Source organism: Salvelinus namaycush, chromosome 1 (genome assembly GCF_016432855.1).
Source record: "Salvelinus namaycush isolate Seneca chromosome 1, SaNama_1.0, whole genome shotgun sequence".
In the NCBI taxonomy this organism is placed as follows: domain Eukaryota; kingdom Metazoa; phylum Chordata; class Actinopteri; order Salmoniformes; family Salmonidae; genus Salvelinus; species Salvelinus namaycush.
In genome coordinates this window covers 9,081,978-9,095,553 of record NC_052307.1, presented here as the reverse complement: position 1 = coordinate 9,095,553, position 13,576 = coordinate 9,081,978, and the positions used below count along the sequence as shown (strand labels likewise).

The window sequence follows — 13,576 nt, the reverse complement described above, 5'->3', positions numbered from 1 at the left end:
TTTCAGTCTCCAAAGGAGCATAATAATCTGATGTCTCTCCTTTCAGTCTCCAAAAGAGCATAATAATCTGATGCCTCTCCTTTTAGTCTCAAAAGGAGCATAATAATCTGATGTCTCTCCTTTTAGTCTCCAAAGGAGCATAATAATCTGATGTCTCTCCTTTCAGTCTCCAAAGGAGCATAATAATCTGATGCCTCTCCTTTTAGTCTCAAAAGGAGCATAATAATCTGATGTCTCTCCTTTTAATAGTCTCCAAAGGAGCATAATAATCTGATGTCTCTCCTTTTAATAGTTTCCAAAGGAGCATAATAATCTGATGTCTTTCCTTTTAATAGTCTCCAAAGGAGCATAATAATCTGATGTCTCTCCTTTTAATAGTCTCAAAAGGAGCATAATAATCTGATGTCTCTCCTTTTAGTCTCCAAAGGAGCATAATAATCTGATGTCTCTCCTTTTAATACTCTCAAAAGGAGCATAATAATCTGATGCCTCTCCTTTTAGTCTCAAAAGGAGCATAATAATCTGATGTCTCTCCTTTTAATATTCTCCAAAGAAGCATAATAATCTGATGTGTCTCCTTTTAATAGTTTCCAAAGGAGCATAATAATCTGATGTCTTTCCTTTTAATAGTCTCAAAAGGAGCATAACAATCTGATGTCTCTCCTTTTAATAGTCTCAAAAGGAGCATAATAATCTGATGTCTCTCCTTTCAGTCTCCAAAGGAGCATAATAATCTGATGTCTCTCCTTTCAGTCTCCAAAAGAGCATAATAATCTGATGCCTCTCCTTTTAGTCTCAAAAGGAGCATAATAATCTGATGTCTCTCCTTTTAGTCTCCAAAGGAGCATAATAATCTGATGTCTCTCCTTTCAGTCTCCAAAAGAGCATAATAATCTGATGCCTCTCATTTTAGTCTCAAAAGGAGCATAATAATCTGATGTCTCTCCTTTTAATAGTCTCCAAAGGAGCATAATAATCTGATATGTCTCCTTTTAATAGTTTCCAAAGGAGCATAATAATCTGATGTCTTTCCTTTTAATAGTCTCAAAAGGAGCATAATAATCTGATGTCTCTCCTTTTACTCTCCAAAGGAGCATAATAATCTGATGTCTATCCTTTTAGTCTCCAAAGGAGCATAATAATCTGATATCTCTCCTTTTAGTCTCCAAAGGAGCATAATAATCTGATGTCCCACCTTTTAATAGTCTCCAAAGGAGCATAATAATCTGATGTCTCTCCTTTTAGTCTCCAAAGGAGCATAATAATCTGATGTCTCTCCTTTTAGTCTCCAAAGGAGCATAATAATCTGATGTCTCTCTTTTTAGTCTCCAAAGGAGCATAATAATCTGATGTCTCTCCTTTTAGTCTCCAAAGGAGCATAATAATCTGATGTCTCTCCTTTTAGTCTCCAAAGGAGCATAATAATCTGATATCTCTCCTTTTAGTCTCCAAAGGAGCATAATAATCTGATGTCCCACCTTTTAATAGTCTCCAAAGGAGCATAATAATCTGATGTCTCTCCTTTTAGTCTCCAAAGGAGCATAATAATCTGATGTCTCTCCTTTTAGTCTCCAAAGGAGCATAATAATCTGATGTCCCACCTTTTAATAGTCTCCAAAGGAGCATAATAATCTGATGTCTCTCCTTTTAGTCTCCAAAGGAGCATAATAATCTGATGTCTCTCCTTTTAGTCTCCAAAGGAGCATAATAATCTGATGTCTCTCCTTTTAGTCTCCAAAGGAGCATAATAATCTGATGTCTCTCCTTTTAGTCTCCAAAGGAGCATAATAATCTGATATCTCTCCTTTTAGTCTCCAAAGGAGCATAATAATCTGATGTCCCACCTTTTAATAGTCTCCAAAGGAGCATAATAATCTGATGTCTCTCCTTTTAGTCTCCAAAGGAGCATAATAATCTGATGTCTCTCCTTTTAGTCTCCAAAGGAGCATAATAATCTGATGTCTCTCCTTTTAGTCTCCAAAGGAGCATAATAATCTGATGCGTCTCCTTTTAATAGTCTCCAAAGGAGCATAATAATCTTAGATTAACATTGCTTCACAACTTTCTCAAACTCTCTCTCTCTCTCTCTCTCTCTCTCTCTCTCTCTCTCTCTCTCTCTCTCTCACACTCTCACACTCTCTCTCTCCTAATATGTATGAGATGTATTATTAGCACTCTAATGTTTTGATAATGTACTGTAGGTGATCACTATTTTGATATCTCCATTATAGATGGAACGCTTCTGGAACAAAACTGTATTATTTGTCTTGTCATATTTCACTTTCCATTTTGTTTAATGTCTTTTCACTTTATTTCAATTTAGAAAGCATGTATCCAATTGAAATTAAAGACCTAACCAGGTGATACATGTTGAGTATATCAACAATTGTGTCTGGCACTGTAGTACGATATAGAAGAGTATGATAGCTAATTGTTAATTGAAACAACTGTAATTGTGTCACATTTATGCATATTCCTCTTTGCCAGGTCGGCAAGCGATGATGTCACGCAGAATTTTTAACCATCAGCTCAATCGATGTTAGAGTTTTGCACAATAAGTTTTACACCATCATTCTAAATGTCTGGAATAGTTTCCCACCCACAGGCACATGCAGATCATGTACTGTAGCTGGGTGGGTGGGATTCATCATTGCGATAGATATCTCTATATATAGTTCTGCTGTGGGCACACTCTTGTGGAAGTCTTTTCTGATCACCCTACAATGCCCATTTCCTTTTAGTACATTTATGCATTTATGTATTTCAAGGGAATTGTTGTTAATTTGTTAGTATTCAATATGACATACATAGAGCTGTACTTCTTGATGAAGGTTAACACATTTGTTTTATTTCTCCAGAATAAAATGTTTTTTTACTAATCTTATCCACAATGCGACCGGGCGAAGCAAGCCTGCAGGGCATAAGCTGATATCGCTACATCCTTCATGGCATTCCTCATGTTTGTTACATTTTTTTCATGTTTCTGTTTATTTAAAATGCTTGAATAAGCACCAATCCCTATCTAAATGTTGAATGCGGGTTAGTAAGCTTGTCCATGAGAGCAAAGACATCATGCATTGAATCTCAGCAGCGTTCACATCCCACTTTTTGTCTTTGTTCACACAGACTCGCACACATTTTACACACACATTGCTTTCCCATGTCTACTTTAGAGCATTGTCAACATTTGTGTTGGTACAAAGGCAGTATGAAATAGTGTTATCGGCACAGTAATAGCCTAATCCTGCTCATTAGAAGGCTTGCTAGTAGGAGGTGCTACTATTTCCATCCACCTCCAGGGTATGCCTAATTTCTTCCCTTCCAAAGCACTGAAATGCTTTGTGCTTTCATACCCTTTTGATCATTCCTTTCTGAATGACACGATAACATAATAAAGCACCCACACACGGCCACTACTGTTTAATTACAGTTCTATAAATGTATGGTAAATTAAGATTAAAATACCAACATATGTTGAATGGTAATACATCTAACTAAGATTTAACCTCAAAACATCTGAGGTTAAACACTTTTGAATAGTGTCTGTTCAGTCCACCATGGGAGATTTGACATGGTTTGTCTTCGCAAGCTAAACTCAATGTGACTATATTTATTTTACATCTTCCTATAACCTAAGCCACCAGTAGATGTTGCTCTAGATTCAGTAGTGTGACACCCTCCCCATCTCAAGAAGTGAAGTATGGCAGTGAAGCAATAGCGGGTGACAAAAGCTACTATATGCCATCATTGTATTACTGTCTCAGCCCTATACACAGAGGTGTACTGTAGAATCTGGGTCAGCGGTCGGATTTGAGGCAAGCTTGATTTGTTGTTTAATCCAGAGCATAAATGAATGACATGTTCTAACACAGCTTCTTGTTTCTAAAAAATCCCCCCCCAAAATATGATACAATGTTACTTCACATCTCTCAAACCAATCCTGCCAAACCCTTACACTAGCAGGACAGTTGTTAGATGCCACTCACTCACCTCACCGTTCATTCTCTCCTTGTGCATTTCTCATGGCCACGTCTTCTAGCGCTCTTTTTTCCTCATCGTTTAGATAATCCACGTTTGACTCGAGTAGAAAGTGCTCATGAAATAGAAAACACTATAAATTATTTAGAAATATTTAAATTAAGGGTGATTAACATCAAACCGTTGTGGTGGTTGATTTTCGAAGGATGGTTTTCTGTGGTTTCAGGGAAGGGTTAGAATGAGGCACACAAGGCATTTTTGTAGGAGGGAAACTATGGCTGACACTGAGGCCGCCATTTTCTAACATGAGCTGGGATGGTGGTGAGGAGGAGGAACACTGATGGACAGGGCTCATGTCATCAGTAAATTCTGTCTGTAAGTGCATATCTGTGTTGTCAACGTCATATTGCAGGTCACAGTCAGGGCAGTACCCGTGATACTGGACCTTTTCACTGAATCGGACCCTCTCCCGGGTTGCCTGGGGGCATTTGGTCTTTTCATGCCGTAGCAAAGGCATTGGCATAAGTCCTCTCTCTTCCTTTGTACTATTAGAGATGCAGCACGATAAGTCTCTGTTTGGCTTCCCTGGGAAAACACCATTACGCATAAGAGTCCCGTTAGCCTTGGCTAGTAGGCTCCCTGATAGTGGGTTCTTGTTATGCTCCTCTGCTTTGATAGGTGTCAGCCTGGGAGGGGGCAGCGGAGGGTGGGGCTTCTTCATCACGGTCAGGATGGCGTGGCTGACAGACGGGGGCCTAAAGATGGCGATCTTGATCTTGTCGATGCTGGAGGTTGTGGTGGTGGTGGTGGTGCTGCTAGAGCTGCTGTTCAGGGTGTCTGTCTTGGAACTGTCTGTCATCTCCTCCTCCAGCTGTAGGTCACACGTGAGGGAGTCGATCTCATGCACAACCTGCACCAGGAGAAAAGGAAAAGGAGGACAGTACATATTTAGTTTGACAGACATCGAAATATAACAGACTAATAGAGTAGAAAATACAGCAGCAGCCAAAATGTTACCGTATGAAGCACTTGTTGTTGTGCAACCTGGCTAGTAAATAGTTAGGCAGGGGGAGGGGGCTTCTACTAGGCTAACATATGGAATTGTTTTAAGATGGTCATACCAAGGATCATTTAGCTATTTTATTTAGAGTTTTAGGAACCCTTTAGGTATATAACAAAAAAATATATATATACTGTATATAAAACAAATATTTGATGAAACATTGAATTTGGCCTTACTGTTATTAGCCCATAGAAACACATTGAATAACAGATTCATACATAGTCCAAAAAATGTATGCAAAGGAATTTTGTTTTAAAGTTTTTGTCCTATAGCTGAGAGATATAAGAAAGATACGGAAATTATTAGTATTTTTTTTTTACCCATATTTACCCCATTTTTCTTTTGCACTAAACTACTTCCATATAGATATACACTACATGACCAAAGGTATTTGGACACCTGCTCGTCTAACATCTCATTCCAAAATCATGGGTATTAATATGGAGTTGGTCCCCCCTTTGCTATAACAACCTCCATTCTTCTGGGAAGGTTTTCCACTAGATGTTGGATCATTGCTGCAGGGACTTGCTTCCTTTCAGCCACAAGAGTATCAGTGAGGTTGGGCACTGATGTTGGGCGATTAGGCTTGGCTCACAGTCGGCGTTCCAATCCATCCCAAAGGTGTTCGATGGGATTGCGGTCAGGGCTCTGTGCAGGCCAGTTAAGTTCTTCCACACCGATCTCGACAAACCATTTCTGTATGGACCTCGCTTTGTGCACGGGGGCATTGTCATGCTGAAACAGGAAAGAGACTTCCCCAAACTGATGCCACAAAGATGGAAGCACAGACTCGTCTAGAATGTCGGAATAGAGCTAAGCACAGGTATGCTGTAGCGTTAAGATTTCCCTTCACTGGAACTAAGGGGCCCGAACAATAAAAAGCAGCCCCAGATAATTATTCCTCCTCCACCAAACTTTACAGCTGGCACTATACATTGGGGCAGGTAGCGTTCTCCTGGAATCTGCCAAACCCAGATTCGTCTTTCGAACTGTCAGATGGTGAAGCGTGATTCTTCACTCCACAAAGCGCGTTTCCACTGAGTCCAATGGCGGCGAGCTTTACACCACTCCAGCCGACGCAGGCATTGCGCATGCTGATCTTAGATTTGTGTGCGGCTGCTCTACCATGGAATCCCACTTAATGAAGCTCCCGACGAACAGATGATGTTGCTTTCAGAGGCAATTTGGAACTCTGTAGTGAGTGCTACAACTGAGGACTGACTATTTTTACGCACTACGCGCTTTAATACTCGGCGATCATGTTCTGTGGGCTTGTGTGGCCTACCACTTCGCGGCTGAGCCTTTGTTGCTCCTAGACGTTTCCAATTCACAATAACAGCACTTACAGTTGACCGGGGCTGCTATAGCAGGGCAGAAATTTGACAAACTGACTTGTTGTAAAGGTGGCATCCTAAGACTGTGCCACGTTAAAAGTATTTGAGCTCTTCAGTATGGTCATTCTACTGCCAATGTTTGTCTATGGAGATTGCATGGCTGTGCCCTCAATTTTATACACCTGTCAGCAAAACAACCGACGTGTATGTGTTCGTGAGAGTCTCACCTTTTCATAGAGGCATATTCATATGTAGCCAAACAGTTTGCACGCTACTTCAGACGTTTTCGTGTGCAGAACAATTTTTGGGATGTCTCATGGTCTGACAAACACCGCTGTAGCTCGGCCATCTTCCACCGCAGATGCGGAAGGCCGTCATTGGTGGATGCGGTAGAATGAGACATAGACGTGGACATCGACTCTATAAAGGCCCACTGCAGTCAAAAACTTGTTTTACAGTGCCTTCAGAATGTATTCACACATTTTCCACATTTTGTTGTGTTGAATTTAAAATTGATTAAATTGAGATTTTGTGTCACTGGCCTACACACAATACCCTATAATGTTCAAGTCGAATTTCGTTTTTAGACATTTTTACAAAGTTGACATTTTTTGAGTCAATAAGTATTCAACCCCTTTGTTATAATAAGTTCAGGAGTAAACATTTGCCTAACAAGTCACATAATACGTTACATGGACTCACTCTGTGTGCAATTGTAGTGTTTAACATGATTTTTGAATGACTACCTCATCTCTGTACCACACACATACAATTATAAGGTCCCGCAGTCATGCAGTGAATTTCAAGCACAGATCCAACCACAAAGACCAGGGAGGTTTTCCCAATGCCTCGCAAAGAAGGGCACATATTGGTAGATGGATAAAAATCATAAAGCAGACATTGAATATCCCTTTGAACATGGTGAAGTTATTAATTACACTTTGGATGGTTCATCAATACCCCCAGTCACTACAACGAAACAGGCGTCCTTCCTAACTCAGCATGCGGAGAGGAAGGAAACCGCTCAGAGATTTCACCATGAGGCCAATGGTGACTTTAAAACAGTTACAGAGTTTAATGGCTGTGATAGGAGACTGAGGATGGATCAACAGCATTGTATTTACTTCACAATATTAACCGAAATGACAGAGTGAAAAGAAGGAAGCCTCTACAGAAAGAAAGTATTCCAAAACATGCATCCTGTTTGCAATAAGGCACTAAAGTAATACTGCAAAAGATGTGGCAAAGAAATTAACTTTATGTCCTGAATACAAAGCGTTATGTTTTGGGCAAATCCAACATAACACATCACTGAGTACCACTCTTCATATTTTCAAGCATGGTGGTGGCTGCATCATGTCATGGGTATGCTTGCCATCAGCAAGGACCAGGGAGTGTTTTTTAGGATAAAAAGAAACGGAATATAGCTAAGCACAGGTAAAATCCTAGAGGAAAACCTGGTTCAGTCTGCCTTCCAATAGACACTGGGAGACAAATTCACTTTTCAGCAGGACAATAACCAAAAACACAAGGCCAAATATACAATGGAGTTGTTTACCAAGACGACATTGAATGTTCCTGAGTGGCCTACTTACAGTTTTGACTCAAATTGTCTTGAAAATCTATGGCAAGACTTGAAAATGGCTGTTTAGCAATGATCAACAACCAACTTGAAAGAGCTTGAAAAAAAAGTACTAATATTGTGCAATCCAGGTGTGTAAAGCTCTTAAAAACGTACACAGAAGGACTCCCAGCTGTAATCGCTGGCAATGGTGATTCTAACATGTATACTTTCAGTTAAAAGTTTGGACACACGTACTCATTCCAGGGTTTTTCTTTATTTTGATTATTTTCTACATTGTAGAATAATAGTGAAGACAGCAAACTCTAAAATGACACATGGAATCATGTAGGTAAATAAAAAGTGTTAAAGAAATCAAAATATTTTATATATTTGACATTCTTCAGGACAGCTTTGCACACTCTTGGCATTCTCTCAACCAGCTTCATGAGGTAGTCACCTGGAATGCATTTAAATTAACAGGTGTGCCTTGTTAAAAGTTCATTTGTGGAATTTCTTTCCTTCTTAATGAGCCAATCAGTTGTACTGTGACAAGGTAGAGGTGATATACAGAAGATAGCCCTGTTTGGTAGAAGACCAAGTCCATATTATGGCAAGAACAGCTCAAATAAGCAAAGAGAAACGACAGTCCATCATTACCTTAAGACATGAAGGTCAGTCAATCTGGAAAATGTCAAGAACTTTGAAAGTTTATTCACGTGCAATCGCAAAAACCATCAAGCGCTATGATGAAGCTGGCTCTCATCAAATCAAATTTATTTTTATAGCCCTTTGTACATCAGCTGATATCTCAAAGTGCTGTACAGAAACATGAGGACCGCCACAGGAAAGGAAGACCCAGAGTTACCTCTGCTGCAGAGGATCAGTTCATTAGAGTTACCAGCCTCAGATTGCAGCCCAAATTAATGCTCCACAGAGTTCAAGTAACAGACACATCTCAACATCAACTGTTCAGAGGAGACTGCGTGAATCAGGCCTGCATGGTCGAATTGCTGCAAAGAAACCCCTACTCAAGGACACCAATAAGAAGAAGAGACATACTTGGGCCAAGAAACACCAGCAATGGACATTAGACCGGTGGAAATCTGTCCTTTGGTCTGATGCGTCCAAATTAGAAATGTTTGGTTCCAACCGGCGTGTCTTTGTGAGACGCAGAGTAGGTGAACGGATTATCTCCGCATGTGTGGTTCCCACCGTGAAGCGTGGGGGAGGAGGTGTTATGGTGTGGGGGTGCTTTGCTGGTGACACTGTCTGTGATTTATTTAGAACTCAAGACACACTTAACCAGCATGGCATCCACAGAATTCTGCAGCGATACGCCATCCCATCTGGGACTATCATTTGTTTTTCAACAGGACAATGACCCAAAACACACCTCCAGGCTCCTTAAGGGCTATTTGACCAAGAAAGAAAGCGATGGAGTGCTGCATCAGATTATCTGGCCTTCACACTTCACACCCGACCTCAACTCAATTGAGATGGTTTGGGATGAGTTGGACCGCAGAGTGAAGGAAAAGCAGCCAATGAGTGCTCAGTATATGTGAGAACTCCTTCAAGACTGTTGGAAAAGCATTCCTCATAAAGCTGGTTGAGAGAATACCAAGAGTGTGCAAAGCTGTCGTCAAGGTAAAAGGGTGGCTACGTTGAAAAATCTAAAATCTAAAATCTATTTTGGTTTGTTTAACACTTTTTTGGTTACTACATGATTCCATATGTATTATTTCATAATTTTGATGTCTTCACTATTATTCTACAATGTAACAAATAAAGAAAAACCCTTGAAAGAGTAGGTGTGTCCAAACTTTTGACTGGTTCTGTATGTAAATGAGATATTTCTGTATATCATTTTCAATAAATTTGCAAAAATGTCTAAAAACAAGTTTTCACTTTGTCATTATACGGTTTTGGCGGTAGATGGGTGAGAAAAAAACTTTCTGAAGGCACTGTATATAATGTATATTTCCACACTATGTGGTTGGAATAATATTGTGAAATTGTGAAAATTATGATAATGTCCTTCTAGTGTAAGAGCTGTTTGAAAAGTCTGCCTGAAATTTCAGCCTGTTTTGGTGGGATGGAGTTTTTGCCTGCCTGGTGACATCACCGGGTGGTTAATTAGTTAATAGACCAATAAGAGAGTTTCAAACCTCTTCCAATAACAGCTAGTCTTCCGTTTCCCCTCCCCACTCAGACCACTCGTAGACAGTCCTAGCTACATTTTTTGCTTGAGAAATTGCTCATTGCTGAGAAGCTATTTTTGCTTCTTTTTGACCATTTTAGTTGAAAACAATCACAGTAAGGTACTTAATTGTTACCAGAAATGATTTGATATGGGGGAAAAAACTGCTTAATTTGGCCTTTAAACTAATGAATTATTATAATAACTTTGTAGACATATGGTCCTCTCAAGCCAGATTCGCATGCAACACAACAATATTACACAGTATTCTCTGATTAATTGCAGGTCGTGTTTGATTAATTAATTTGCTAGACGTATTTGTAAGGTAAGGGCAAACTAGAAACTACCCATAATAGTCCAATGAAAAGAACACACACCAAACTGTATGAAGACTCTAAATCAAAAGCAAGACCCTCTGGCTATAGCAATACTAACTTGATAACATACATGATCAGTTTATATAAGAATGAATTCTGTGAGTATGCTCTGGCACGTGGTGGACATATTAAGATGAAATTGAAATTGTTGAAAGCACATACTTGGCCCCTCCATACATTCATGGTTGAGGTGATAATAATATACCTACAGGACAGGCAGTGAAAATTGCAAAGACATCTCTTTGTAGCAAATGACTACATCTTCCCTTAGGTATGTTTACTAGTTTTGAGTAGAAATAAACCTTGATTACTCTATGTGTATGTGCATGTATAAAAATACACAATGTTCAACACTATTATGGAGATAGTCTGAAATGACTTGTTATTTTGTAATCTATTACTGACACAATACCTACTAATTAAGACCTATGGTATAAGTTGCCTATCCTTTCACATTTTAGTGGTAGCCAATACTTTGCCAAACCATGTCTGCGAACAGTATCCACATAGTATACCATTTTAAAAGTCATTATATTTTTAAGTAATTGACGCTAGTGAAGTAATATCAGCATATCCACATTTAATGGAATATAAAACTGAGGTTGGGTAAAAAGCTCATGTAGAGTGAAATCTCCATGCAGTCTTATTAAATGGATCATTTAGTGGGACACAAAAGAGAGTCACAGTATCCATTGCAACATGCTTAGGGGCATGATGGTTCTCTCTGTGCCAAGCATCTGGGTTCAGCTCCCCTTAAACATAGGCTCGAATCCAATAATTCAAGTGTGTGAGTTGCACTAGATAAATACTGCATCTAAATGGGATTTACTGAAACATTGGCTTTCACAATGAACTGACAATCCCCGAGGTGGGTTGTTTTATTAGTGTACACTCTCCTAAATAGAATATTGATTTGTATTTTTTATTTCTTATTTAACCTTTATTTAACTAAGCAAGTCATTTAAGAAAAAAAATCGTATTTACAATGACGGCCTAGGAACAGTGGGTTAACTGCCTTGTTCTGGGGCAGAATAACAGATTTTTACCTTGTCAGTTCAGGGATTCGATCTAGCAACCTTTGGGTAAGATCGACGCTCTAACCACTAGGCTACCTTCCGCCCCAGATTGATGTTTCTATAACATTGTATTAAATTCAAATACTTGTTGAAAATGTTGAAAGAGTAGCATTATGTCAGAGGAAATGTGTGTCATGTATCCATCCATTACATCCATCAATTAAGAAGAACAGTGTAGGTTTCATCTAAAGTGACAACCTGTCGTGTAAGGGCGGGTATTTCAGGACCAGCAGGCCGGACAGTTCCTTTCGTACAAACATCTTGGTAGGCTACATCCACGCGTCAAAGCAAGTTAGATTTCGTGTCATTATAGGGACGATGGAAGACCACAAGGATCAATGTGTGAAATCAACAGAAAACAAATATAGTATGAGTTAAATGAATGAATGCACTAAAATTGATATTCCTGACAATTGTATATCACTTAGACACAATGACAACGCTGACACAATCCTGATACTGTAACAAGGTGCCTATCGAGAAGAGAGCTGCTGTATAATTTGACAGGAGACAATTATCATTAAAACAGTAGGCTAGACTGCATTTAGATGATGAAATGCAATGCAAAACCATACCGGTGAACTACACGTGATTATTCATGATACATGTTTGCACTTAAATTATCAAAGCCCAGTGTACGCACTAAGGCGCAGCTGCGTTGTCATCCTTCGCACATACAACGTGTCCTATATGTCGTTCATGTTCACTGATAAGATAGTTGGTCACATACGAAAGGGCAATGCATAGGCCATGGACTTAATTATATCTGAGCCTTCAGATGTGTTTATTATAGAACAATCTTTTTCCCAATCGGTAAAAAATCTATACCCTAAACATACCTGCATTAAAACAAAACAATGTTCATATCAAATAAAAAACACCAAACATAAGCCAGACATAGGAAACCTATTCCACTAACCTCTTTGAGTTCCTTGGCTACATCCCTCAAGTCTCCCAGTATGGTCTCCAAATCCTTCACGATAGTCTTGATCTGCTTTTTGACTTTAACTTTGGAGACTACTCCTTCAGCAGATTCTACATTTGATGTCCCTGACATTCTTCGTTGGCACAATGTATTTTTAAGGATCACAAGTAAATCCTTCCGCTGCCGTCAGACCACTTTGCCTATGCATGTTAATGTTCTGTTTTCTTCACTTTCCTCCCATACAGGCTAAATCACGCAATAATGTAGCGAAGCGTGGTGACAGCGTCCCGGCCAGCACGCCTGCGCAATAGAGCAAAGCAAAAATAATATTATCTTAAAAATGTTTAACAAAATAATGTTGCTGGAGAGGTGTTTCTAGACAGTCGCTCGTGATCATTCCGCCGTTACCTTTCAAAATTTCAGTCAAAAAAAAACAAATGCTGATATGTCACATTTCCTTGTGGCAAGATGCCTAGTCAGATATTCGGTCCATAATTTTAATCAGACTGAAATAATAAGAGAATGAAAAGGAACATGGTACATAGTACACATCAATCCAATCCAAGTCCAATATTCTAATCATAATGGTCCATAGGCTGCGCCAGACATCCCCATTGAACGTATTGTCTCTCAGAAATATATGTATATTCTATAGGCTACATAAGACAGGCATAGTATATTCATAAACTGCAGTTACTTTACTGAATAAATGACAAGTGATAATAATCCCATCTTCACATTGCATCTACATCGAAGCCTCCGTGGTGTCTGATAGCCTGTCCATACACCAGGGGAGAGAATGGTCTCTGCACGGCTGCGCGTGTCATGACACGCGCGCCGCAGAAGCAGGTCACCTAAGGCTGCTCTTCATGTTTTGATTTGGAAAGTGATACATTCGTGTTACTCACCATTATTTCCATAGTGTTATGGTTTAAAACAATGTTTTCCCGAACCGGTACACGTGACGTGTCATTACCCTCAGCCAGCACTTTCACATAGGCTATGTCATCTATTCCAACACCAGCACACCTGATTCAAGTAGCCAAGTACAGTTGGATCAGG

The 13,576-nt window shown here is 39.5% G+C and overlaps 1 protein-coding gene across 1 annotated transcript; it reads right to left on the bottom strand.

Moving 5' to 3' along the window:
• Positions 1–4,153: 4,153 nt before the first annotated feature.
• Positions 4,154–12,598, bottom strand: LOC120053709 (protein Largen-like). The gene is made up of 2 exons (XM_039000911.1): positions 12,509–12,598; positions 4,154–4,888 (listed from the first exon to the last, which is right to left on the bottom strand). Exon 2 carries the CDS (start codon positions 4,835–4,837, stop codon positions 4,154–4,156), a length of 684 nt encoding a protein of 227 aa, XP_038856839.1. The 5' UTR covers positions 4,838–4,888; positions 12,509–12,598.
• Positions 12,599–13,576: the final 978 nt, after the last annotated feature.

Bases quoted from the DNA above. Each gene is read 5' to 3' on its own strand.
- LOC120053709 (XM_039000911.1), bottom strand. From the start codon at position 4,837: ATGACAGACAGTTCCAAGACAGACACCCTGAACAGCAGCTCTAGCAGC.